The sequence below is a fragment of the Ostrea edulis genome, chromosome 6 (genome assembly GCF_947568905.1).
Source record: "Ostrea edulis chromosome 6, xbOstEdul1.1, whole genome shotgun sequence".
NCBI classification, from domain to species: domain Eukaryota; kingdom Metazoa; phylum Mollusca; class Bivalvia; order Ostreida; family Ostreidae; genus Ostrea; species Ostrea edulis.
Window position 1 is genome coordinate 29728709 of NC_079169.1, and position 27460 is coordinate 29756168.

The 27460-nt window shown below is 36.3% G+C and overlaps 2 protein-coding genes and 1 long non-coding RNA gene across 5 annotated transcripts in view; 1 reads left to right on the forward strand and 2 right to left on the reverse strand.

Annotated features, from left to right (window-relative positions):
- Positions 1–4386: 4386 nt before the first annotated feature.
- Positions 4387–6201, reverse strand: LOC130047408 (uncharacterized). The gene is made up of 2 exons (XR_008796304.1): positions 5710–6201; positions 4387–4478 (listed from the first exon to the last, which is right to left on the reverse strand). It is a non-coding gene; the product is annotated as an uncharacterized LOC130047408 (long non-coding RNA).
- A 910-nt stretch (positions 6202–7111) lies between these two features.
- On the forward strand, positions 7112–22002 carry LOC125683541 (uncharacterized). 2 transcript variants are annotated; one of them, XM_056142344.1, is made up of 6 exons: positions 8698–8847; positions 9676–9817; positions 16322–16460; positions 16786–16971; positions 20189–20359; positions 20657–22002. In XM_056142344.1, the coding sequence occupies exons 3-6, from the start codon at positions 16361–16363 to the stop codon at positions 21370–21372; spliced, it is 1173 nt and encodes a 390-aa protein (XP_055998319.1). In that variant the 5' UTR covers positions 8698–8847; positions 9676–9817; positions 16322–16360; the 3' UTR covers positions 21373–22002. The 2 variants fall into 2 exon arrangements, with proteins under 2 accessions (XP_048780763.1, XP_055998319.1); XM_048924806.2 differs by having other exon boundaries at positions 7112–9817.
- A 2461-nt stretch (positions 22003–24463) lies between these two features.
- Positions 24464–27460, reverse strand: part of LOC125683539 (tRNA (cytosine(38)-C(5))-methyltransferase-like) — a 35628-nt gene continuing 32631 nt past the window's right edge. For both annotated transcript variants that reach the window (XM_048924805.2, XM_048924804.2), the window contains exon 9: positions 24464–24837. In XM_048924805.2, coding sequence (XP_048780762.1) covers positions 24728–24837 — 110 coding nt within the window. In that variant the 3' untranslated portion in view covers positions 24464–24727. The remainder of the gene's footprint in view (positions 24838–27460) is intronic.

A 27460-nucleotide genomic window follows, 5' to 3' on the forward strand; every position in this document is an offset into this window, starting at 1 on the left:
TAAATAGCCCCATGAAAACATTTTAATAAACTGTCGAGCTTTGTTTTAATTTAAGTCACGCTCAGATGACAACGAAAATTCAGTTGACTGCAATTGTGTGCTTCGACTGTTATTGAATTCTGAAGTGATATTTTCTTTTGATCGATATTAGTAAGTACAAGAAGCATCGTTTTATTGATTAATTATGATTTTAACATTGAATTCGACTCCAAAGTATTTAAAATCGGCCCGAGAATGCCGCCTCCAACTTAAGGCGGCGAATTTCCAGTTTACGTAATGGCGCCGGTTCTGACGTTTTCCTGGCACGGTAAATATCAAAATCATAAAAAAAAAACCCAAAACAGAACAAGAGGCCCATGGGCCACATCGCTCACCTGAGTCACCTTGGTCCATATCAGAAGATTTTCCATATCTATTTGCATGTAAAACCGTAGTCCCTATTATGGCCCCAAACCTACCCCTGGAGGCCATGGTTTTTGCAAACTTGAATCTACACTATGTCAGAAAGCTTTCATGTAAATATGAATTTCTTTAGCCCAATGGTTCTTGAGAAGAAGATTTTTAAAGATTTTCCCAATATATTTGTATGTAAAACTTTGATCCCCTATTGTGGCCCCATCCTACCCCAGGGGGGCATGATTTCAACAAACCTCAATCTGCACTATATAAGGAAGCTTTCATATAAATCTCAGCTTTTCTGGCTCAGTGGTTCTTGAGAAGAAGATTTTTAAAGATTTTTCTTATATATTTGTATGTAAAACTTTGACCCCCTATTGTGGCCCCATCCGACCCCCGGGGGCCATGATCTTAGCAATTTATAATATCTGCACTATATCAGGAAGCTTTCATATAAATCTCGGCTTTTCTGGCTCAGTGGTTCTTGAGAAGAAGATTTTAAAAGATTTTTCCTATAAATTTGTATGTAAAACTTTGATGCCCCCCTTGAGGCCCCATCCAATCCCCGGGGTCCATGATTTTAACAAACTTGAATCTGCACTATATCAAAAAAAAAAAAAAAAAAAAAACGAGAAAAAAAAACAACAATTTTTTTTTTTACAATTTTGACCCCCTATTGTGGCCCCATCCGACCCCCGGGGGCCATGATTTTAACAATTTAGAATCTGCATTATATCAGGAAGCTTTTATATAAATCTCAGCTTTTCTGGCTCAGTGGTTCTTGAGAAGAAGATTTTTAAAGATTTTCCCGATATATTTGTATGTAAAACTTTGATCCCCTATTGTGGCCCCATCCGACCCCCGGGGGCCATGATTTTAACAATTTAGAATCTGCATTATATAAGGAAGCTTTCATATAAATCTCAGCTTTTCTGGCCCAGTGGTTCTTGAGAAGAAGATTTTTAAAGATTTTTCCGATATATTTGTATGTAAAACTTTGATCCCCTATTGTGGCCCCATCCGACCCCCGGGGGCCATGATTTTAACAATTTAGAATCTGCATTATATAAGGAAGCTTTCATATAAATCTCAGCTTTTCTGGCTCAGTGGTTCTTGAGAAGAAGATTTTTAAAGATTTTTCCGATATATTTGTAAAACTTTGATCCCCTATTGTGGCCCCATCCGACCTCCGGGGGCCATGATTTTAACAATTTAGAATCTGCATTATATAAGGAAGCTTTCATATAAAGAACAAGGTACGCTTGTATACATAAAAAGGCCCAAAAAATTTCTCTCTATAAAATGTGTCTGGAATTAACCTTAATCAGCGTTTTAAGAAAGTAAAATAAATGCCAGGTATACTATGTCAACAAAATCAGAATGATAGTCCTAAATGGATAGCATTATGACATCATGAATAAGACATTTCCCGCCTTTTTCTCAAAATAACCCTGAAAACTGTCAAATGTCATACAAATTATTGCTCAGGAAAAGATGTGCGCATTTGTCGAGCAAAATGAAAATGATATATATTGTGTATTATTTTGAGATGAAAAACATGTTTCAATATGAATTTGCTCGACGCATGCGCTGTATGTTTTCTAAAAGGAAAACCACCTGAATTTGTGGATATTTTCATTGAAAATAGCATTTTTGCAATTTTATGCCAACTTCAAGCTCTCGTCATATGACACAAATCATTTTGCTGATCAAACGGAGTGAATTTTGGGTTTGCTAAACTATTCCTTAATTGAATGCAAGGATTTGAGTTCCAAGTGAAATCATCAATATTTTGGGCCAGATGACTGTAGAAACTGTACCTACTTCTTTCATCTTTTGTGGCCCAGTGGTTCTTGAGAAGAAGATTTTTTAATGACCCTACCCTATTTTTACCTTTTCTTGATTATCTCCCATTGGAAGGTAGCCTGGCCCTTTATTTTAACAATTTAGAATTCCCTTTACCTAAGGATGTTTTGTGCCAACTTTGGTTGAAATTGGCCCAGTGGTTCTTGAGAAGAGATTTTTAAAGATTTTCCCTATATATTTGTATGTAAAACTTTGACCCCCTATTGTGGCCCCATCCGACCCCCGGGGGCCATGATTTTAACAATTTAGAATCTGCATTATATAAGGAAGCTTTCATATAAATCTCAGCTTTTCTGGCCCAGTGGTTCTTGAGAAGAAGATTTTTAAAGATTTTTCCGATATATTTGTATGTAAAACTTTGATCCCCTATTGTGGCCCCATCCGACCCCCGGGGGCCATGATTTTAATAATTTAGAATCTGCATTATATAAGGAAGCTTTCATATAAATCTCAGCTTTTCTGGCTCAGTGGTTCTTGAGAAGAAGATTTTTAAAGATTTTTCCGATATATTTGTAAAACTTTGATCCCCTATTGTGGCCCCATCCGACCTCCGGGGGCCATGATTTTAACAATTTAGAATCTGCATTATATAAGGAAGCTTTCATATAAATTTCATCTTTTGTGGCCCAGTGGTTCTTGAGAAGAAGATTTTTTAATGACCCTACCCTATTTTTACCTTTTCTTGATTATCTCCCATTGGAAGGTAGCCTGGCCCTTTATTTTAACAATTTAGAATTCCCTTTACCTAAGGATGTTTTGTGCCAACTTTGGTTGAAATTGGCCCAGTGGTTCTTGAGAAGAGATTTTTAAAGATTTTCCCTATATATTTGTATGTAAAACTTTGACCCCCTATTGTGGCCCCATCCGACTCCCGGGGGCCATGATTTTAACAATTTAGAATCTGCATTATATCAGGAAACTTTCATATAAATCTCAGCTTTTCTGGCTCAGTGGTTCTTGAGAAGAAGATTTTTAAAGATTTTCCCTATATATTTGTATGTAAAACTTTGATCCCCTATTGTGGCCCCATCCGACCCCCGGGGGCCATGATTTTAACAATTTAGAATCTGCATTATATAAGGAAGCTTTCATATAAATCTCAGCTTTTCTGGCTCAGTGGTTCTTGAGAAGAAAATTTTTAAAGATTTTCCCTATATATTTGTATGTAAAACTTTGATCCCCTATTGTGGCCCCATCCGACCCCCGGGGGCCATGATTTTAACAATTTAGAATCTGCATTATATAAGGAAGCTTTCATATAAATTTCATCTTTTGTGGCCCAGTGGTTCTTGAGAAGAAGATTTTTTAATGACACTACCCTATTTTTACCTTTTCTTGATTATCTCCCCTTGGAAGGTGGCCTGGCCCTTTATTTTAAAATTTAGAATTCCCTTTACCTAAGGATGTTTTGTGCCAACTTTGGTTGAAATTGGCCCAGTGGTTCTTGAGAAGAAGTTGAAAATGTGAAAAGTTTACAGACGGACGGACGGACGCCGGAATACATGTGATCAGAAAAGCTCACTTGAGCTTTCAGCTCAGGTGAGCTAAAAACGTCAGAGATATTTCGGACTAGGTCAGATACTGCTCTGGCCCATTGCACTTTCTTCCTGTTGTAATAGCTATGTAGAAGTGTCATGTACTATTGATTTTCTAAGAACACAGCATGTTTTCAGAAATTCAAATAGTATGTTTTCCGGAAGTAAATTGTTTTTGGTTAAAGGTCAAGTACGGTGATTTTCCTAAAACTTGAGTTTTATACAGAAAAATGTCTGTCGTACACTTATGGATTAATTTCCATGGCAATTTTGATAAAAATCACTTGGCGTGAATTACACGGCGCTATCAAACTTTTACCTGAGCGATCAATAAATGTGTTGTGACGTGAGTTATCGCTCGTAGCTTATGACGTAATCTGAGACAACTTTCGACTGCATTGATAGGGTTTTATAGTGTTTACATAGAAAAGTTCTGTATTTATGGTACAATGCACTGCTTTGAACTGCAATGTGAAATCGGGACAGGGATTAAGTATATTTCTTTTCCCAAAAGATACTAAATTTCGAAGAATTTGGATACTGAAACTGAAAAGAGACACTGAGATTTGAGACAAGCCACGAGGCCAGGATCAGTGAGTGACACTTTAATTAACGAGGATCAGGTTTCCATCATCCTGTTTGACTCCAAACAAAGTGCAAAGTGATGATTAACTGGACATCCTACAAAACAAGTGGAGGGATGTATTTTAATTATATAAAAAGTTCAACCCAAAAAGGGGGGATGCACGCAATCCACCCCTCTCTACATCCACCACTGAATGCTTTAATGCGACATTGTATTCAATGGGTTTGCGATTGCACATAAAAATTAATGTCACCCATTACCTAGTTCGAATTGATTTTATTTCTTTTATTAAATGAAATATCTTTCGAATGTTGTCGTACTCATACTATATTTATAAGGGACTCATCGTCATCATTTCATTTTTTCACTATATATATATTGAAAAAATAAAATATAGTAAAAATGGAAATGAATTTAATTTTAAAAACCCATTTTGATAAAACCTTATTTATTGCGAGGTCAGTCCAATTTCCAAAGCTTTTTTTTTTTCAAGTTCATTATGAAAACAAGTACAAGTTTTTCCTTTTCCTAATATGCTACATTCCTAATGTGCTACATATATATCATGAATCATTAAGGCAAAATTTCACACCTCAAAATGCTACAATTCGTTAACTTTTTGCCGTAATATATCAATTTCGCATTTGACGTGTGTTGTGAAGAAATTACATGTACTAATGGCGTACCAATCGGAACTCCTCGAATGTCTCGCGCACTCGACAGTGCGCGAGACATTCGAGGAGTTCCGATTGATGGCGTACCGTCGTCGGTTATCGTTCCTTGATTTATAAATAGTTGGCGCTAAACCATAGGCCTAATTTACATTTTATGATATTGTATCTACATGTAGATGTTTTATTTTTTTTTTAAAAGGGGGGGGGGTACTAATAACGTTGTGCACAATAAGTTTTTTTCTTTTGTCTTTTGTTCTTTTTTCAAAAAGGCATTTTTCAGTTAGGCCTAAATATATATCTAGCTAAACACATTATAATTTGAATCTGATCAATCTCATACAAATAAATCCCATAATAAGAAAAAATACAAACGTGTCTCAGAGTCAATCTAGTTAAATACGCTCACAATCGCTACAATAGAGTATACGGCTAGTATCTATGAAGTCTGATTTTGATTAGCCTCGATTGTGTAAAATACAAAGGTTATCTTTTGATAGAACATTTTTTTCCAATATCATTCCCAATTTTCTATGGACTGGCATGGTAAATAATTTCTAAATGAGATTCCAATGAGATATTTGTCGAACATATAAATGTATATATCATATAAATATTACTATCTGATGGTTTCGAAACGGGTGTAGGTACAAACATTATAAAGGTTGAATCCCTAAACTCAAGTGTATCTACGGTATTTCATCGTCACTATCCACGGTGTTGCTAAAACTGGCAATTTCTCACAGAAATTAAAACGATGATATACAGGCGTAAACAACTACAATTGTCTCAGATGACGTCATAAGAAAGGGTGACAATCCCTTCATTCGTTTCTATAAACAACGATTTTGGAATAGGTATTTTGCGCATTTACCTGGATTTAAAATAAATAAATAAACACATCAATAAACTTTTCAAAACGGGTTTTAATGAATTATAAACTTTATTTTCAAATCTATTTTTATTACACTTGACCTTTAAACATGTTTTGAATGAAGTCAATATGCCAGGTGAATAAGCTGGAAATATGCATTCCAATATCAAATACAAAATAAAATGTTCGTTATCTTCCCGAGAGGGTCCGCAATGAAGGCTCAATTTGTTACCTTTCCAGACTTTGTCTGCATGTGGTGTATAATTAAATTTAACAAATGTGTTTATATATAGTGTTCCTTTAATCTCTCCTGAAAATCTCTTGCCTGGGGAGATACATGTATCTTTAAGTTAAGATATATCTCTTTGGCAGAAAGAGATATCTTTATAATGAAGAATTTCCATAAAAAGAGATATCTTGTTAAGCATCTAAAGGATATATCTCAATCAAAAAGGTATCTCCCTAAGTTAAAGGGATATCTGAGTCTCTAGAATATTTTATTTCTGTTCAAATGCACACTGAGTGCTTTCAAGCAAAAGTGTCCAGAGATTCAGAGACAGAATGTTATATGAACCCATGTTAAACTTCGAATGCTACGAGTCAGTGAAACAATTACTGTGGTGATTCAAAATGGAGAAGATAATTTTGATGCAATGCATCAAATCGGCCACGAAAATTTTAAATATTTAGTTGCAAAGAAAAATACGGAAATTGTCATATGAAATATCTTATTTAAAATTGGGAACAAAATCATGAAACAATTCAATTTAATACTCCCTTATCAAAAGCATCACATACACTGAGCGATTTAAGAGATTTGAAAATATATATATAAATGTATGAAATATTCATATTTTAGGTTTCAATAATGGATGTGTCTGGTTAAAATAGCAACAGAAACTTAAAATAGATCATTTTAAAATCAGCAGGTGTGCCTCAAAAAGATCTTAAGCTCACAAGTGCTACAATTAACATGTATATCGAGGAAGTTCAGGGATGCAGACGTCACCCAAGTGGATGCTATTCACAGGGAGCCAACAGCGCCATCAAACTTGGCTGGATGAAGTTTAACCATTATTAATCCCAATTAGATTGCAACATGTGTTCTTGAAAATTTTATTAAAGTTACACCAGAATTTCATTATCAAAATACAGTTAAACACTGAACGTTCTGGGGGCTGGGCTCCCATCAGGGCGAAATGGGGGACCTAAAAGCGACCAACAGACCCTTTGTCTCTCTGATTTTCCCACGCCCCTCTAAATTGAAATCCTAAATCCGCCCATACTTATAAAGCAATTTGCATTAAAGAAGCTGCTGAAGTACCATCATAATGGTATGCAAATGAAGCAAACATGAACATTATTAGATTTTGAGTTTTAATAGATTGCAGAGACCAAGCGTAATATATAATAAAAAAATCTTTATTTATCCAGGATTACATACTTAGCGATAACGCCTGTTTGCAATATGGCCTTGCATATGACATACATACAGACAGATATTAGTAAAATAAACACAGATTAAAAGAAATGAGTATATATAAACTTAAGCATCACACGGGTAAACGCGTTATCGGACATTCGGTTTGGGAAACATAGGGTAAGTTCATACATGGTTTTTATTGACGTCACCATTGCCGGTAAAGGGTTACAAAATCTAGGCCTATGCTCGGCGCTTATGGCCTTTGAGCAAGAAAGGATCCGATATTTATCGCCCCACACCTGCTGTGACACGGGTCTCATCCGAAGGACCGCCCCATTTAGTCGCCTCTTACGACAAGCAGGGAGTACTGAGGACCTATTATAACCCGGATCCCCATTGGCAATTTGTATATGTGTAATTATAGTGAGTCAATACAGGTAAAGTATGGGGCATTTCATGCTAGGAAGAGGGAGCTTGGACTGATGTCAAGTTGTAAAATGATCGAGCGACAAAAACTTTTTCTAAAAATATGGATTTTTGAAAACATTTAAAAAAAATCTAAGCCCTCATTGAATCCGTATTTTATATTTTTGTTTCAGATACCATTGATGGTTACACGTGCTACTACTGTAGCTTCTCGGCATGCCATTTCGAATAATAGTAGAACATTGTACAGATAACCATCCCAATGTTTTTATTAAATACAGACAATAAGTCATTATTGATTTAACACGTGAAACATCAAGGCTATACAATGAGAAAATGACATAAATTTATAAACTTACCAGAGACAACCAAGCAAAAATACATGTATATGTTACAGTAACCTAATAAGAACTAAACCTTGATGTACTACCTACCAAAGACCAAACCACATGTAAATCAAATGTAACAATACTAATTTCTACATAGAATTTACAGTGGCTAACACATGCACGAAAACACACTAACATAAAACTCAATCAAGATGGATGGACAATTAGGATAAATATACACCCCTTTCTCCATCGTGATCAAACCCGAACTTGATGGTACAGTCATTTTCTAACGGATGATGGCATGTTTTCTGACCATGCATAACATGCAATTTAGTGCCATTGCAATCTTGCCCGGTAATTATGCAAAACAGGCTTTTTGTCATGCACTTGGCACATGTATTCACTGACCATTTGTTATGCTACACGGACAGATGGTACTAAATATCCGGATCGCACTACATGTAGTTTGCAGTAAAGAAAGGAGACATTTTAAAAACAAAATCTTTGTGTCAAAGATAGGTTGTGTCTATGGCGTAACATTTACTGTGGGAATACAATAAAATATTGGAATATTATGAAGACAATCATTAAACGTCTTGATAAGGAAGAGAAGAGGCAAGACAAAGCAAGTGGACTTAAAACATGATATCCTGTCGAGTAGCGTTAATGCCTTCCATGGTCGATGAGGAAATGTAGGAGAGCGTTTCACCGAGTACACCGGACTCTCTCCTGTTAAAGGTAAGATTTTCACCGAGTACACCGGACTCTCTCTTGTCGAAGGTAAGATTTTCACCGAGTACACCGGGGGACTCTCTCCATTTTCACCGAGTACATCGGACTCTCTCCCGTTGAAGGTAAGATTTTCACCGAATACACCGGACTCATTCGTGCTGAAGGTAAGATTTTCACTGACTCTGAGAACACCAGATTCACTCATAGTGAAGGAGAGCTTTTCATGGATTACACTGGACTCTCTCGTGTTGAAGAAGAGTATTTCATTAGATACACCGGACTCTCATGTTGAAAGAAAGCATTTCACCGAGTACACCTGCCGGACTCCATCGTGCTGTTAATGGTACATGTAAGTTTTTCACTGAGTGCACCGGACTCACTCGTGGTGAAGGTTCAAGCGCTTTTCACCGAGTACACCATTCTTTCAGCAGAAGGCAAGATACTCAGATTTACTTTCTTCTGCCAACCCTTGGAAAATAGTTTCTGTACGTGACAATTTAATCACATGATAACAAACATTATCCTTTACTCTCCCTTTAAAAGTTGTGGCAACAGGTAATAAACCAGATTTGTTTCTGAAATGACAGTTCACTACTCAATAAGGAAATTTTTAATGCCCATTAGTCGGTCAACAGTCCACTCTGAAATCTCCATATACATGCAAGGACGTGGATTGTGCACACTATGACTCAATTTTAAATGCGGTAGTGGTATTCGTATATCTGTAAATGATCTGCTTATTTTTGGAACTGTTCACGTAGTTTTTATACCAACAGTGCATTTGTGGTATTGACAATCAGGAAGTGAACTGCAAAACATGTCGTCCATTTTCAGCGATTCTCAGTTTCTCGTGGACAAAGTAGAATATCCACCGAAAGCTTTTTTCGACAAATTCTGTAATCACTTGCCCAGGCTAGTGGAGGTCACCCGTGGTTACTACGGAGAAGAACAGGTCGAGACATACGAACGAGGACAGGTGAGAATCTGGTTTACGTAACGCGTTCATTAAATGGATCAATGTGAAAGGTAATCAATAACACGCCCGTTATTACATATAAATCGCAATGACAAATGCAAGGACGCATAAGACTGACTTTGTAAGTAAGGAAGTATAAAGTAAATTTTACTTAAAGTCGTAAGCTCTGTAGAGCTTTTTAACTACTATCACATACATGTATATCAAAGACAAAAGACATATAGAATGCATGTACACATATACATGTACACAGACATATCACAGATTAACAACTTAGACACATAACATACATTGTACATGTACATATATTATTAACACAGACCATATCACAAGTTAACAACTTAGACGCATAGCATGCATGTACACATATACACAGACATATCACAGGTTAACAACTTAGACACATAGCATGTATGAACATATACACAGACATATCACAGATTAACAACTTAGACACGTAACATGCATGTATACATATACACAGACATATCACAGTTAACAACTTAGACACATAACATGTATGTACATATATACAGGCATATCACAGGTTAACAACTTAGACAGGTAACATGCATGTACATATATACACAGACATATCACAGATTAACAACTTAGACACGTAACATGCATGTACATATATACACAGACATATCACAGGTTAACAACTTAGACAGGTAACATGCATGTACATATATACACAGACATATCACAGATTAACAACTTAGATACATAGCATGCATGTACACATATACACAGACATATCACAGTTAACAACTTAGACACATAACATGTATGTACATATATACACAGACATATCACAGTTAACAACTTAGACACATAACATGTATGTACACATATACACAGACATATCACAGTTAACAACTTAGACACATAACATGTATGTACATATATACACAGACATATCACAGATTAACAACTTAGATACATAACATACATGTATACATATACACAGACATATCACAGTTAACAACTTAGACACATAACATGTATGAACATATATACAGGCATATCACAGGTTAACAACTTAGACACATAGCATGTATGTACATATATACACAGACATATCACAGGTTAACAACTTAGACACATAGCATGTATGTACACATATACACAGACATATCACAGGTTAACAACTTAGACACATAGCATGCATGTACACATATACACAGACATATCACAGATTAACAACTTAGACACATAGCATGTATGTACATATATACACAGACATATCACAGATTAACAACTTAGACACATAGCATGCATGTACACATATACACAGACATATCACAGTTAACAACTTAAACACATAACATGTATGAACATATATACAGGCATATCACAGGTTAACAACTTAGACACATAGCATGTATGTACATATATACACAGACATATCACAGGTTAACAACTTAGACACATAGCATGTATGTACACATATACACAGACATATCACAGGTTAACAACTTAGACACATAGCATGCATGTACACATATACACAGACATATCACAGATTAACAACTTAGACACATAGCATGCATGTACACATATACACAGACATATCACAGGTTAACAACTTAGACACATAGCATGTATGAACATATACACAGACATATCACAGATTAACAACTTAGACACGTAACATGCATGTACATATATACACAGACATATCACAGGTTAACAACTTAGACACATAGCATGTATGTACACATATACACAGACATATCACAGTTAACAACTTGGACACATAACATGTATGAACATATATACAGACATATCACAGGTTAACAACTTGGACACATAACATGTATGAACATATATACAGGCATATCACAGGTTAACAACTTAGACACATAACATGTATGAACATATATACAAGCATATCACAGGTTAACAAAAGAATACAAATAAAATAAAAAAAAAATCCATGCAAGAATATACAGATACGAAGGCATAAGATTTTGAGGAAGAAATCAAAACACTGCAGGCAAGAATGGATGTACATAAATATCAGCAGTAAAATTCAAACTAATTCGCAATTTTTGTTGCAGATAATGCAAAAAGCACAATATATTTTAAATAAAAAGCTGGATAAATAGTAATAAAACTTTAATGAATATAATTAAAATCAATAATGATAGTAAATTGGTACAAATATTTAAAAATTCACTGCAGGCAGAATTCATGAATAAAATAAACTAGAAAAAGAAAGATTTACTGAGCCATGCAAACATACCATATAAAAGTTGCACAGATAAAAAGAGCTGAAGCAACATTTTTATTGTATTCTTTTCAGAACAAAAGTGCCAGGTAAGGGGGCAGCACTTAACTAAAATTTGATAAAATTAAGGAATGATAAATGAAGGGTTTACTTAAACGACTAAGATTGTGTCCTATTCTTTTTAAAACATTTAGTTGCTCAGCTGCCTTCCTAAAGATGTCAGCAATATGAGAGTTAAAGTTTGATTGAAAATCTATTGTCATCCCTAATAGTTTAACCTTCGATTCACTGCATAGCATAGTTTCTCCTAAGTTAAAAGTGAAATCTAAATCTTTGCTTGTCTTTTCCACTGAGATTGCCTGGAATATTGTCAGTCGTTGCCTTCATTTTGTTGCAAATGAACCAGTTTAAAAGGGATAGGCTATCATTTTCCAAGGTGGTCTTTAAAATATCTGCTTTTTCATGAGAATAAGATACAGTCTTGTCATCAGCATAATTATAAATGGAAGAGTAGGAGACAAAGCCGATAGATCATTTATAAAGATAGTAAACAGCATCGGTCAAAGTATCAAGCCCTGAGGGACTACTTTGAAAACTGGTTGAAATGAACTAGAAAACTCCCCGATTTTCACATATTGATATCTCTCACTGAGATAACTTTCCAGAAGACTTGAGGCGTCGTTTCCAAGACCGTAGTGCTTTAAGTTTTAAGAGAAGCAAATCATGGGGGGGGGGGGGGGGGGGGGGGGGGGCAGTCGAAAGCCTTGGAGAGATCCATAAGAATGGCGGCTACATACTTATTCTCATCCAAGGTTCTCTTCCAGTCTTCCATGATCCTAAGTAAGGTGGACTAACATCCACACCCAGTTCTGAAAGCAGCAAGGGAAGGGTGGAATATGGATTCAAAATATCCAGAAAGCTGTATATGGATGGATCTCACAATTTAAAGAGCTTTGAGATGGCTGGCAAAACCCTGACAGGTTATTATTCCTTTATCTACACAGCTGTTTTCCTTATGAATAGGACAAATTCTGACTTTCTTTAGTGAATTGGGGACAACAGAGTTTTCTATGGCCTTATTTATAAGACATGCTAATTTATGGTTTAGCTATAGATGGCACGGCTAGCCTTAAAAGCAAGGGTGACATATATCTACTCCTGTAGCTTTCTTAATAGTGAATTTGTTTATATGTTCAATGATAAAAGACTCATCTACCGGTTTAAAAGATAGAAGATGTGAGTCCTTATCTTCCATGATATTATCAATTTGTCTCACGCTATGTTTTTAATCTATTAGCACACTGTTTGTCCCTATATCCTTTTCCATATTTACGAAATAGTTGTTAAAGATGTCTAATACCGATTGTTAGGCCGTTCTTGGCACACTGATTTTGACTACGGATAACTCCGTTTACCTGATCAAGATATAGGGCTCACGGCGGGTGAGACCGGTCGACAGGGGATCCTTACTCCTCCTAGGCACCTAATCCCACCTCTGGTGTGTCCAGGGGTCCGTGTTTGCCTAACTATCTGTTTTGTATTGCTTATAGGAGTTATGAGATTGATCACTGTTCGTTTTCTTCACTATTCATACAGCACCTTGATCGTTGACTAACGTGTCATTTTCACACACGATAGTGTTTCTGATGGTGTTATTGCCAGAAATCTTTCGATTTGCCCCATCCCTCCTTCACATCTTTCTATAAAATATTTATTTTGAGATTGCCTTTTAACTTTGATACGAACATTGATTTTCATTGAAAACTTTTAATAGCAACATACATTATATAACTTATTAAGGAAGTTGAATACATACGTACATGGCAGTGATTGGCGTCGTACGTGTTTAACATGTATGGTTCAAAGTTGCACCTTCTAGATACATGTACTATAGTAAATTGGAAACGTTTTTCATGACATGATTCTTGTCTAATCACTTTTGGGTGTTTCCCTCTGTATCTTTGATATTGCTGCTGTGTCGTCATCTTTGATATTGCTGCTGTGTCGTCATCTTTGATATTGCTGCTGTGTCGTCATCTCCAGTCAGCGCCTCCACCTGAACACTATCCTGCGTTTGCATTTTCCCATCTCCACCACCATATCAGGCTCCACTGGTTTTGCAGTGCCTAAACTTTGGGGGGGGGGGGGATGAAAAAAAAAACCCTCACAGATAAGCCTAAAATTAGTTTACAAATTGTGCTTGTTTCTACATGTAATTTGATGCTTTGTCCTAAGGAGGGGACAGGTTGTCCCGAACATTTTGACAATGTTGGTTGATGTCAATGGTCACCATGTGAGAGAGAGAGAGAGAGAGAGAGAGAGAGAGAGAGAGAGAGAGAGAGAGAGAGAGTATGCATATGGTTAGGATTTTATTTTTAGCAATAGTGAATAATAAGGACAATTTATTAAATTGATTTTACGACTTATTCTATAGAACCGCATGTACATGTAAGTACAATTTCCTTTAGCGCGATTTGTGTAACCAGTCCTGCATATTCATATTTTATTTACACAAAGAATTTTTATGCAAAGCTTGGTTGGAATTGGGCTAGTGGTTATGTAGGTTGGTATTTGATTTCAAATGCACTTGCATCAATGTTTCATGTACCTTGATTTCTTCTGATTATAAAAGTTCAAGGTTATTTAAATGGGAAAAGTTGCTACAATGAGGCACATGCAGGAATGCTATACATGTATTGTGATATGGTACATGTATGTCCCTGATGAAGACGCTCCGCTTTGCGGGGCTCTAGTTGTACTTTCATTTAAGTGAACTCGCTGTAGCGCAGACTACAGAAAGTGGGGATGTTCACTGTTGCTAATGCATCACGATACCGGTTAGGGTCAACGATGTAAGGAAACAAGCCTATCATATCTGTTGTTTATCGAGTAGTGGGAGTCAATTCAGAGCTCTTTAATCATATATATATTTGCACATGTCATCGACAGTATTCGGGACCTTATTTGCTCAGCAATTCGCAAGGGCACTTTGAAACCTTACCTATATAAAATTAATGTCGTTGTAAATACTGATGTCTCACTGTCTCAATGGTTGTCTCCCCTATTGTTTTTGTACTTCTGTCCGTCCATCTGTCTGTCACAAAATCTTGTGAACGCTTCTCCTCCTATATGGCTTATCGGATATACTTGAAACTTTGTACAATGCTTCATTGCCATGGTTATTGGTATTTTGCGAAACGGAACGAAACCGGTTGTGGGGTACCTTAAGGAGAAATCGACTGTAAAAAGTAGAGGGTTGTAAAATGAATACCGAACTTTAAAGTTCTATTTACATACATAATTGTGTATACTCATGTGGGCCTATGAAAAGTAGAAGGTTGTAAAATAAAATACCGGGCTTGAAGATTATAGTTTTTATATAGCCATTGCCATATTGTTGGAACAGGAGGATTTAATTATTTTCCTAAAAGTTATAGTGGATCTAGAGGGGTGGCAGATGTAAAATAGCTTGTGAACACTTCTCCTCCTACGTTGTGTATGTCTTATCGGATAGATTTGAATTTTTTTATTATTTTTTTTATTAACCTTCATATTCACAATATTTTTACAAAAGCAAACAATAACATATACATACATGTACATATATACGCATACATACACACACATGTACATACAGACATAGATACATATACAAGTACACATAATATATTATTTTCAGTTAAATAAATGATATTAAAGTATATGTATATATATATATATATATATATATATATATATATATATATATATAAATTGGGCGGTTTTTTAAAGAAGAAAAGACAGGTTAGAGATAAGAGTTTGAAAGGAAGGAAGAAAGTAATTTAAAGAGATGCAACACATACAACAGAAATAGATTTGAAATTTTATACAATACTTCAATGGCATTTGCAGATGTGCATATTTCAGGGACAGGAGGATCCAATTGGATTTGAGAGTTGGAGAGTGTAAAATAGTTTTATGAACACTTCCCCTATGTTTCTTATCGGGAGTTCATAATGTCTATGTTCCTGCTCACGCTTTCTCCCCCATACCATGCAGTTCATTAAAGGGAGGAGGTTTCATTTGGAGCACTTTCGATTTGGGGAGCTGGGTAGACGTTTGTTTTTCATAAAAACAATCTCTAGTTGTTTTTTATTCTTATGGTATGGCTGCTATTTAGTAAGCAGGTAAATGGCCGTATGGTGTGCATGCACTATATTCAACTAGAAGGATAAAAGAACAATACACTGTACTTCCGGTACATTTCGTCCTAATTGGGGTGATTTCAGGTCCTGTTCATCAGGAGATTCGGCTCGCAGGAGCGGATCATGGCCACGGTGCTTCAGGGTCCACGCTCCCTACTGCAGAAAAAGATCAGCATTCCCGTGGACTACAGCGCCACCTTCAGCTTCGTCTCCAATGAGAAAGGTTAAGTGTCTTTAATCGTCTATGTAGTCCTGATTCAAACCCCAGCCTTACTTTTTATATCAAATGATAATTCATTTACAAAAAAAAGCCCAACCATATGTTGGTGTATTTAAGCACAGGTCAAATGAACTATGCACGCGTGTACATGTAAATCTCAGTACTGATATGTCTGTTTGGGTTTTCTTTTCACAATTTTCCTTTGCTGCTTGCTGTCGCTTTCTGTAACATCTGACGTAAATGGGCATAACGATATATAAATTGATGCCATGTCAATCTGAAGCTCATTGATCGGGAAGTGTAATGTGTCTTAAACATTTTGTTTCAGGGAATAAGAAATACAGTTTGCGTCGAGTACTGTCCAAAAGAAAACTGCCAACTGAGGTTGTCTTTAACCCGGATGTGACGTCAGATTTGACAGCATCAGTTAACTTACTTCACACTGACAAACTGATTTTGCAGCTAAATCGTTCATACCAGGATGTTTTTCTACTGGGTCATAATTTGACCGAAGGTACGTAACAGGCATAAAATTTGTTTATCAACAATAGAAGTAAAGAACCCACAAACTTGGTTCCATGGACACGGGTGTTATTGCATCGTTTCACATTTTAGGTTTTTATCATGAACTTCACTTACAGGTACATGTAGTTTTGAACGCCATAACAATGTTGTGAACTATCTTTATTCCCTCGTAATAGGGGACAAAGATTTTGGTCTGTTCGTCTGTCAGCAAAAACTTTAACCTTGGCCATAACTTCAAATTCAAATGTCTTATTGATGATTACCAAACATGAGGCGTACATCATAAATTAACATCATATACTAGTGTATATATATAACATAATACACATTTTCAGATTAACCACAATTGTCCTCATTTCTCAATTCAGTGTACATTAGATTAAAACACTCATTCAAATATTGACAAAAATGTTTTGTGAATGTATAATTTTCAGGATTCATGAGGCTTTTTATGGAATTTGCATTCAAATCACCCAAACGTTCTGAATATTTATTCCTTAAGTGATCGTATTTTGTACAAAATGATAGGAAGTGTTTCTCATCCTCAACTTCATTCAAGCAGAATTTGCAAAATCTATTAGATCGTGGAATTGGAGGTGTGCAGTATCTCCCAACCTCAATATTGAGGGCACCTGCAATTAGTCTTAGTTTAGTGAGTAGAGATCTGTAAGCTTTTTGGTAATGTAAATTTCAAATATTCTTGCAATTTAAAATTATAATTGTATACTTGGCTATAAAATACAAGTTTTCCACAATTTGTTTTATGTTATCAAATTACATTATTATTTTATTGTCATAGTAGTTTCTTAATTTATTGCTAAATGTTTCATGGGAAATCTCTAAACAGGAGAGTCCAGTCATCTTTGTAATATAACTCAAGTGATTTAGCCATGCTTGGACTAGTTTTATATGAGATTATTTTTCATCCTCTTTAAAAGCATCAATTAACAATGGGTTATTATTTTGGGATGCAAATTCCACATTTTTAACCTACAGTAATATTTAAACATTGATTCATCTATCTTAATATCTTAACTTTTGAATGGTTGGTGATAGGGCTTTCATATTTCACATGTGTATTGCTTGTGTTAAGTCCTTTCGTTTGGTACCAAACTATTTTACCATGTAACCTTGAGCTACTTTTGAAAAACTTTAACCTTGACTATAACTTTTGAATCGTTAGTGATAGGGCTTTCATAATCCACATGTGTATTCCTTTTGACAATACATTTCTTTATGTAACAAAATGTTTTGCATCATGACCCTGACTTGGGAGTTTGACCTAATTTTGAAATACTTAAATGGTTAGTGATTTTTAAGCTTTCATATTTCACATGCGATTCCTTGTAACAATTAGACCTTTCTCTGGGTACCAGAATTACTTTACTGCCATACAGGGGCATCAGTGTTTCACAAACTCATCTTATTTAACAGATGTTGTCCTACTGTTTAAGATTCCCTCAGCATGTTAAGGTTTTCCGAACTATTTTAAGATTTTACAGTGTGATGTGGAAAATCCTGTTTCTTTTTTTTTAAATGATCTTTCTTGTGAGATGTATATATTCATTATTTGGTTTTGTTTGTATAATGTGTTACGTTAATTCGGGATTATTTTCATTCACGTAAAGACGTCACCAGTTGTAATTGCAGTATCACAAACTTTGAGCTACATGTATATGCATTGCGCTTAAGGCCGACGCCTACCGCGATGACATTCTCTCACCAGAGGGCCCGTTACGTAAGCTTCACATACACCTCTGTCAACGCTTGGAATCACGTGACAATATAATCACATGATATAAACAATAATTCTCGGTTTCCTATTCGTTTAAAAGTTCTGGCAACAGGTGATGACATAAGTCTCTTTTCATAGCCCACTGGCACTTTAATAAGTACATATACATGTATATCATTTAGCTGTTTGTCTCTTATTTCACAGGTTTTATCGTATTTTTACAGCCTTTCTTACTTTTGATTCCATGTTTACATTCAAATATTCACCACGTGGATGTCCTACATTCATACGCACATTACAAAGTAGTTCCAAATTTAGGATAAAAAAACGGCGATTTTAAACAATTAACCGTAAGCATTAATTTATTTGCACCAAAAGCATTTCATAGTATGACTAAATATTTAGTCGAAAACATAAATGTTGGATATTAGAAACTTTTACAAGATTTTTGTAAAAAGCCGTTGACAGAGGTGTAGTGCGAGGAGCGCACGGAACTCTGCGTAGAGAATGACCGCGATGAGTGACATTCGTTCCTAAGGTCATGTCCGAAAGAACCATGACTTCCAACTTCTATAATGCCGGGCGCATGTCGAAGGAATAGTCCCTTCCTGTGTTAAACGTCCTAGGTTTGGTGGCGGCTCCGTGATAGAGAATTGAACTCGGGACCTCACAGCCGAGACGTGAGCGGCCTAACCTCTAGACCAACGCGGCCATTAATTGTAATGGAATTTTTTATTGCAATATGAATGTTTAATCACACACCCCTACATTCCTACATTCACTTATTTCATTCATGGTCACCGTGACAGAAAGGAATATATAATGGTCTCCTCACAACACACATTCATATTAAATACCGGTATGTACCCAGACCCGTAATAAGCATTTTCAAAGTTGGAGAACATAGAAGATAACGAACAGTGTTAGATCTCATAAATCCTATCTAATAATACAAATTGATAACAGTTCTAATACAGATCCCTAAGCACACCTGAAGTGGGATAAGGTGCCCATCCCGTTAAACCGGTACACGGTTGGTAGATTTACACTTACTTCACGAGCATTTTAAAATGATTTAAGAAAAGCTGGGGATGAATTATCTCCTATTCGTACCGGCCTTACCCGACTACAGGTAATTGGATCCATTTAATCGAAGAACCATAAACCCTGGATCCATGTACTTGTTTCGCTGACGTGTTCTAAGCATATACATGTATATAGAAGTAAAAAGAAATATTCAATTAAGGGAAGTTCAAAGGTTCTAAAATCAAACCAGTGAACTCTGACCCGATGGATTTATGAATATGGGTACCAAGCAAATCAATCCATTGTCGCAAACCATGGTCAAAATGCACAATCCTCTATGGAGGGGTCTATATGCAGACTGCGGACCGTGGCTTGAGACGATGAAATTAATCTGAACAGACGGTTTCTGTTTGCTAATTCATACATGAACACTTTACCATTGTAGATAAGGTAACCTCTACGATCCAAAAGCTTCCTCTGTACCTCACAGAGGTGAAGATAGCATTGGTTGTTGGGAGAACTGGTTACCAAAAACAGGAATGGGACATTTTCATTCAGAACTTAAATGAAATATGCGACAGCCAAATACAATGCAATAGTTATCTTGGAAATCCAGGTACAAATTCACCTTATTTTTGGTATAGATGTCCCACACTTTCATGATAATTATTAACCTGGAAATTTAAGCCATTCTTTTAAATTACACTAACTCTTAGATTAACCCTTTACGGGTGCTTGCCATTTTTGTGATGACTATACAAGCAATTCGAAAATCAACCCAAACACCTCACGCGAGAGTTCTTCCTAACTCGCATATTTAGCCTGACTTGCCGGTCCACCATTTCCATTTTGACCAAATAACATAGTTCTTACTCTCCGAAACAACTAAAGCAGTGATTTTTCTTTTATTTAGATATAGCTCTGTACACCAATGACTCGAAAGATTTTGATGCTACGGTTCAAGTGCCAAACGTGTATTGTACAATATACGACTGTCTGAATGAAACCGATGTGTATCAGAGTCTTCATGGATTAAAACCAGAAACACATCCGGCTGAGGAGCAATGCGACACATACGAAATTATAGCGAACTGTGTTAGAGATAAAGCAATTGTACAGCCAACGATTGCGACAAAACCTGAAAGGAAACTTTCAGTAACGCCACAACACCCAACGGCAGACAAACTCGTTGCAGATGTAGCAAAAGGGAGTGACGTCACACCTAAAGTCCCTCCACGGAGCAGAACTGTCAGAGTAAAGGACAAAAGGCAGATATCTACGTCAGGATTTACGATGGAAGAATGTGACGCCATCGCTTCCGGAGTCACAGAAAAGGCTCCAAAAGTACCCCCGAGAAGTGAAGAACGGCGAGGGAGAAATGTCCAAAGCAATAATATTCCTGTTGATCTTGTAACAGGGAATGTTAATGAGATGAACATTGAGGATGTGAGTAATTTGTTACACAAACTCGGACTCGAGAAATACATCCCAGTGTTTCAGAAGCAGTGGATAGATGGTGCAATACTGAATGAACTCAATGCAGACATTTTACATAGCGAGTGTGGAATGAACAAAATTGAAGCTGTACGGCTGATGTCGTATGTGAAAAGGGGTCACATACCGAGATAGAGGGGTTTTGTATAGGAAAGCATCAAAAGCAGGAAATAAAAACCCTTTATCAGACATAAAAGACGTACATTCAAAATAAATGATTGATATGCCAGTATTATCAATAAGGAAGAATTATAAATACTATATTTATGTGTAGGAAAAATACAAGTGCACTTATAAACAATTATTTGAAGGTAAACAAACACACTGGCATGCAGATCTCATGCAGCTCGTGAGTAACCAGTCAAAAGATATCAAATCACAAGACGCCCCTTACTTTACTTACCTGAGGAAAACCGACCGGTTGAAAACCTCGGCCTTTAAGTTATTTCATTAATTTCAACCCACAATAAACACATTTCCCATACATACATCCATAAACACATCCCATCAAGATAATTCCGTATAAGGAATTGCAATATAAATGTAAGGCACTTAGAAAAATAAAACTATACATGTATTAGATTAAAGCTGAATTATCCGATGTTTTGAAAACATTTGTCCACATTCATGCACGTGACCATTTCTGCATGCTTTACTTCAGTCAGCTAGAGGTTCATAGACTTCATCATGATGTACTCTTAAGGTTAATGTAAAGTAGGCTACATGTATAATATACATCAGATTAATAAAGCAATGCTTTGTGAATGGGTTCAACTTGACAATTCAAATCCATTATTTTTATTCTATGCCACATCAAATCAAGTGCACCGCCACGGAACAATGATACGCCGGTCAGATATTTATTCTTTATACACATATAAAAATGCATGATACAAAATCATGTTAACCTTAATAGGTGCAAAGATTGCACCAATATCTTTGCATTTAGGTCTGAGGTAAAATCAAGATTATTCCTTGTAATGTGTCTATTGCACATTGCAATTGTCTCTTGAATTGTCCAAATAACTACAGAAATATTCCAACTTTAAAGTGCGACCCACCCTCCACCCAAGATGTATCGGCTGAAAAAGTTTAATGATTCTAGATCTCAGTATTTGAGTTACGAGCGGACGGACGAACACGATTGCCATACTACAGACGGGCGTATAAAAACACTTTCTTACCAGAAAAAAAAAAACGGAATAAAAAAGGTGAAAATAACGAACAGTGAACGATCTCACTAATCCTATAAGCAATACAAAATCAACAGGGCATATACCCACACATGGAAACACCGGAGGTGGGACCAGATGCCTAGAAAGAGTAAGTATACCCTATTGACCAGTCACACCCGCCATTACTCAAGCATGCTTGACTTAGCGCCACAAGGGACGCTAACCGAGGATCTAACTTGTTGGAGAAACTAGCAGGGAGTCCCCTATCTTGATCAGGTAAACGGAATACAGACATTTGTTGAAATCAATATGGAATGTGTCATACAAGGAGACAATATTCAACACGCAGTATTAAGTCTTCCCCGGAAGACATGTGTCGCCTGCTAGTTCATTCTATATGTAATATATCACGTATAATATTGAAAAATTAAAGTATTCAAATGGTTTTTGTCAGTTTAATACTCCTTTTAAAGGTTTTGAGAATTACTAAACATTCTTTAACGATAACTTAATTGAAATTGAAAGATGAGACATTATTATGCAATGCAATTTGTGGGAGAATCTGTTTGAAATTAAGACATTTATTAAATGTAGACTGAATGAAAACATATGTTTGAAAATATGTATCAACCTGTTACTGTGCTCTTCAAGACAATGGTAATAACCATAAGTAATTATCTGGTGGGTTTACTGCTTAGTCTTGTTGTCTTTTTATATATCCAATTTACTGTTTCTCAAGAAAAATCATAATTAGTGCTGTTCTGAAATCACATATACTGTCCTTCAGTATGGGAATTACAAATACTGTCCTTTTGTACATAAAAATACTGTCCTTCAGTTAATCATAAAATAAAATCTTCAGCAAAATTTTTTTTTGCTGTAAACAATTCTAAGTCCCGGCAAAGAAGAAGTTGATAAGCGACAGGTTCGAAAATGTCTTACACAATACAGTTGGCCACACTGATGCTCTGTGCCAAATATCAGGGAGTTGCCCCATGTGGTTCTTGAGAAAACTGTGACAGAAATCTTTTTGCTGTAAAAAATTCTAAGTCCCGGCAAACAGGAAGTTGATAAGCGACAGATTCGAAAATGTCTTACACAATACAGTTGGTCACACTGATGTTCTGTGCCAAATATCAGGGAGTTGCCCCATGTGGTTCTTGAGAAAACTGTGACAGAAATTTTTTTGCTGTAAAAAATTCTAAGTCCCGGCAAACAGGAAGTTGATAAGCGACATATTCGAAAATGTCTTACACAATACAGTTGGCCACACTGATGCTCTGTGCCAAATATCAGGGAGTTGCCCCATGTGGTTCTTGAGAAAACTGTGACAGAAATTTTTTGTGACGACGACGACGCAGGACGACGGATAGTGATCCCTATATGTCGCCACTGCGTAACGCAGGCGACACAATAACAAGGTCCCTATTTAACGACCATGGAATTTACAAAATTCTGACTATTAAAGTAATATTGAACAAATTTCCCGAGTTGAGTAGATTAAATCTGTCCAAAAGAAATAAGCATGCACATGTATCCAATATGTTGAGACAACACTTTCTAAATAAAAAAAAAACTTCGCAAGATCGGGAAACTCAGAAATAAAAGAAAAGTACTCATCCATCGTCACTAGTTCTGAACAGAGCAAAGGCATAACTAAAATGTGCAAATTATCTCATCAAAATAGATATACAGGGGCTTTCCTCAGAAGTCAATGCCACAATAAGGAGATTGAAAATGAAGTGCGTTTTCTTTTCCTTTGCTTCAGATATGCATGTACCCCAGAAAAATACACATGCTCAAGGCCATCACAGATTCGTGTTGGGTTTCCTACTCTTACCACCACCAGAGAAACTAATATGGTTGATGGATAAATCACACAAGCACATTCTATGAGGACTTGATGGATTTATATTCGAGAACAGAACAAATGTGTGATGTTATCTTTGCTTTTACAGGCACCTAATACCTGGGTAGATGGATAAGAAGACCCGTATATGTGTATTGAAATTTACCTTGCATGTAAAATATATACAAAGAAGCAACACATATTTTTAAATTTATCATTTATTTCTTCACATTTCATTTCTTTCTGTAGACTGACCGTAATGAACTATAAAATTGTGCCATGGCTCACCCCACATGCTCTATCACATTGTACTTGGGTAAAGAAGTGCATTGTCTAATTGTCTTGACAGACTGACGCCGTAATAAACCATCGGAAGATACAGTCAAATATGTCCGACATCAATCTAGGTATTAACAATGCAACACAATTTCCTTTTTTCCGTTCTGTCTAAAACATTCCAATTCCATCATTTTGGATCTTTGACCATTAGTTGTAACAGAATGGACACTAAGTAGACGTTCAGGCTATTACCTAGTGTCCGGTAGAGCTGGATCCGAGATAAATCCTTTGGAAAATCTGCAAATTTACGGAGAAACACGATATACTGACCTTCAATAACCATACATCATTACAGCTAGTAGCATCAGTGCAATACAATATTTACATTCCTCTGCAACTCTTTTACCTCATATCAATCTAGAAATGGTGTTACAATTCCTAAAAGCAAATTTGAGCTTTCTGAATGGCCAACAAACTTTAAAAAAAAGAAAGAAAAGAGAACTTTTATGTTCACCTCCAAGGGCCGTTGAGGTGTATATAACATTAGATTTCTCGAACATTAGACAAAAAATAAATGGGTATTTCTCAAATTCAATATCATTGGTTATTATGTTTTTTCGTCCAGTTGTTGATTGATTGTATATTGTTTAACGCCCCTGTCGAGAATTTTTCACTCACAGAGACGTCACCGAGACCGGTGAAGGACTTCAAATTTAGGCCTTTGCTCCGCGCTTACGGACATTGAACAATGAGGGTTCTTTAGCGTGCCACACCTACTGTGACACGGGACGTCCGTTTTTTAGCATCTTCGCTAGCCAAGGGTTTACTATCCGCTCCCCATCTCTACAAACCTTTGGCAGATTTAGTACGATTTTCGTAGCCTCAACTTTCAGCATATGATTGGACGCAGGGAAAGTTCATTGTTCAATCAGAGAACGTGTTACGTTAGATCACGTGCAAAACAAAGGAATTTAAATACCTACAACTGTCACTCGGCCGTGTATCAAATACATATATTCAAACCAATGATGCCACATGCGCAGTGTTCAGACTCGTATCTGCGTAAAGAAGTGCATTTTATTTACTAGAGTACCGTACCATAAGTTTAATATCAAACATCTCTTGTAATTCGTTGTTTTATGTTCTATCTATCCCAGATTTAGACAGTTGCGTCAGAGCTATTTTCCTCAATTTGGAATTCACCTTACACACGTGGGGTTATTTTTAGACGTAGACTCTACGACTACATATATTTCATGGGTTCACACATGTTTATTTTCTAAATAACATTCTCACTGATTTCTTTTTCAAGTATGCAATTAAGAGATAATTAAATTTATTATTAATATTTTGAATGATTTGCATACCACATTTCGTTACTCTCTGAGCGAAGCCATTTCTAAACTACGAGCGCAGCTATTTCTAAACACGCATTTTCATTGGATAAGCATGATGTAATCCAAACAGGGTTTTTTCTCCATCTGCTAAAGGGTGCCACTCAAAGCTACGAAAATTGCACTAAATCTGCCAAAGGTAAACCCTTGGCTAGCGAAGATGGTTTTTAAGGTAATCTCCGAAGATCCGATCCGTGATATCCACACCTGATGCCGAGCGTTTGGCGATGGAACTGTCACTACCTGTTTTAACGACTTAGGTCTGTCGCGGCCGGGATTCGAACCCCGACCTTCCGCATGCGGGGCGAACGCTTTACCTCTAGACCAACACGGATGTTAAAACTTGCGTTTCTAATCACTTTCGACGAGGTCTTGTACTCTAGCTGTAAATAAAGATAATTGACTAAGTATGTGTTAAGCTTTAGAAGCCATTTTCAATGTTTTAAACCATTCAATCATTTGATGAAATGAGATTTTCTCGGTCATTAGGAATAAGATATTCATTTATAATTTCATTGAGATGTAAAAACTTATAACACTGAAATTTGAATGTTACCAGAATTATTTCTGCATTAATATTAATATACAATTATTGTTATTTTCCAGGTCAATACGATAAATTAGCTACCTGAGAAGTACGATATTCACCTCGCACTCAGGTACAGTGTAGCTAAAGCATTATATTGACCTTAAATATCACTAATTGTTTAATTATATGATTGAATAAATCAAAACCCTAGAGCCTATAAAACGACACCTGATCGGTCATTTTGTGTACTGCTAGACTGCAACACATGGGAGACGTGGGTTTTCGTTGATTGTGACTAAATAATTCAAAACACGTAGGGGCCTCCGTGGCCGAGTGGTTAAAGCATCGCGCTCAAAATCACACGGCCTCTCACCTCTGTCGGCGCGGGTTCGAATCCCGCTCGCGCGCCGGTAAGTGAGAAAGTTTCCCAGTTTACTTTCGGAAGGTCAGTGGTCTCTTCCCAGGTACATTGTATCTGGGTTCTCTCTTCCACCAATAAAAACTGGGCGCCATATAACTGAAAAATTGTTGAGTGTGGCGGAAAATATCAATCAATCAAAACACAGAAACTGGCTATTAAACATGTAAAACTTAAAACATAACTGATCCGTCATCTTTAGATCGGGATCGATGTTACCGTAATATTCTCAATTATTTATTTTTGGCCCGATTTCGGAGAAATCGATTGTTACATTCACCTCAAAGTCACGTGTAGTCCGAAATATCTGACATTTTCCTGGCCTTTTTAATGATTTTGATATTTACCGTGCCAGGAAAACGTCAGAACCGGCGCCATTACGTAAACTGGAAATTCGCCGCCTCCAGCTGGTGGCCGCATTCTCGGGCCGATTTTAAATACTTGCGATCCGAATTTAATGTTAAACTCATACTTAATCAATAAAACGATGCTTCTTGTACTTACTAATATCGATTTTATGGGTACTTTAATCACATAAGCCTCAAGAAAACATTTTAACAAACTGTCGAGCTGTTTTGA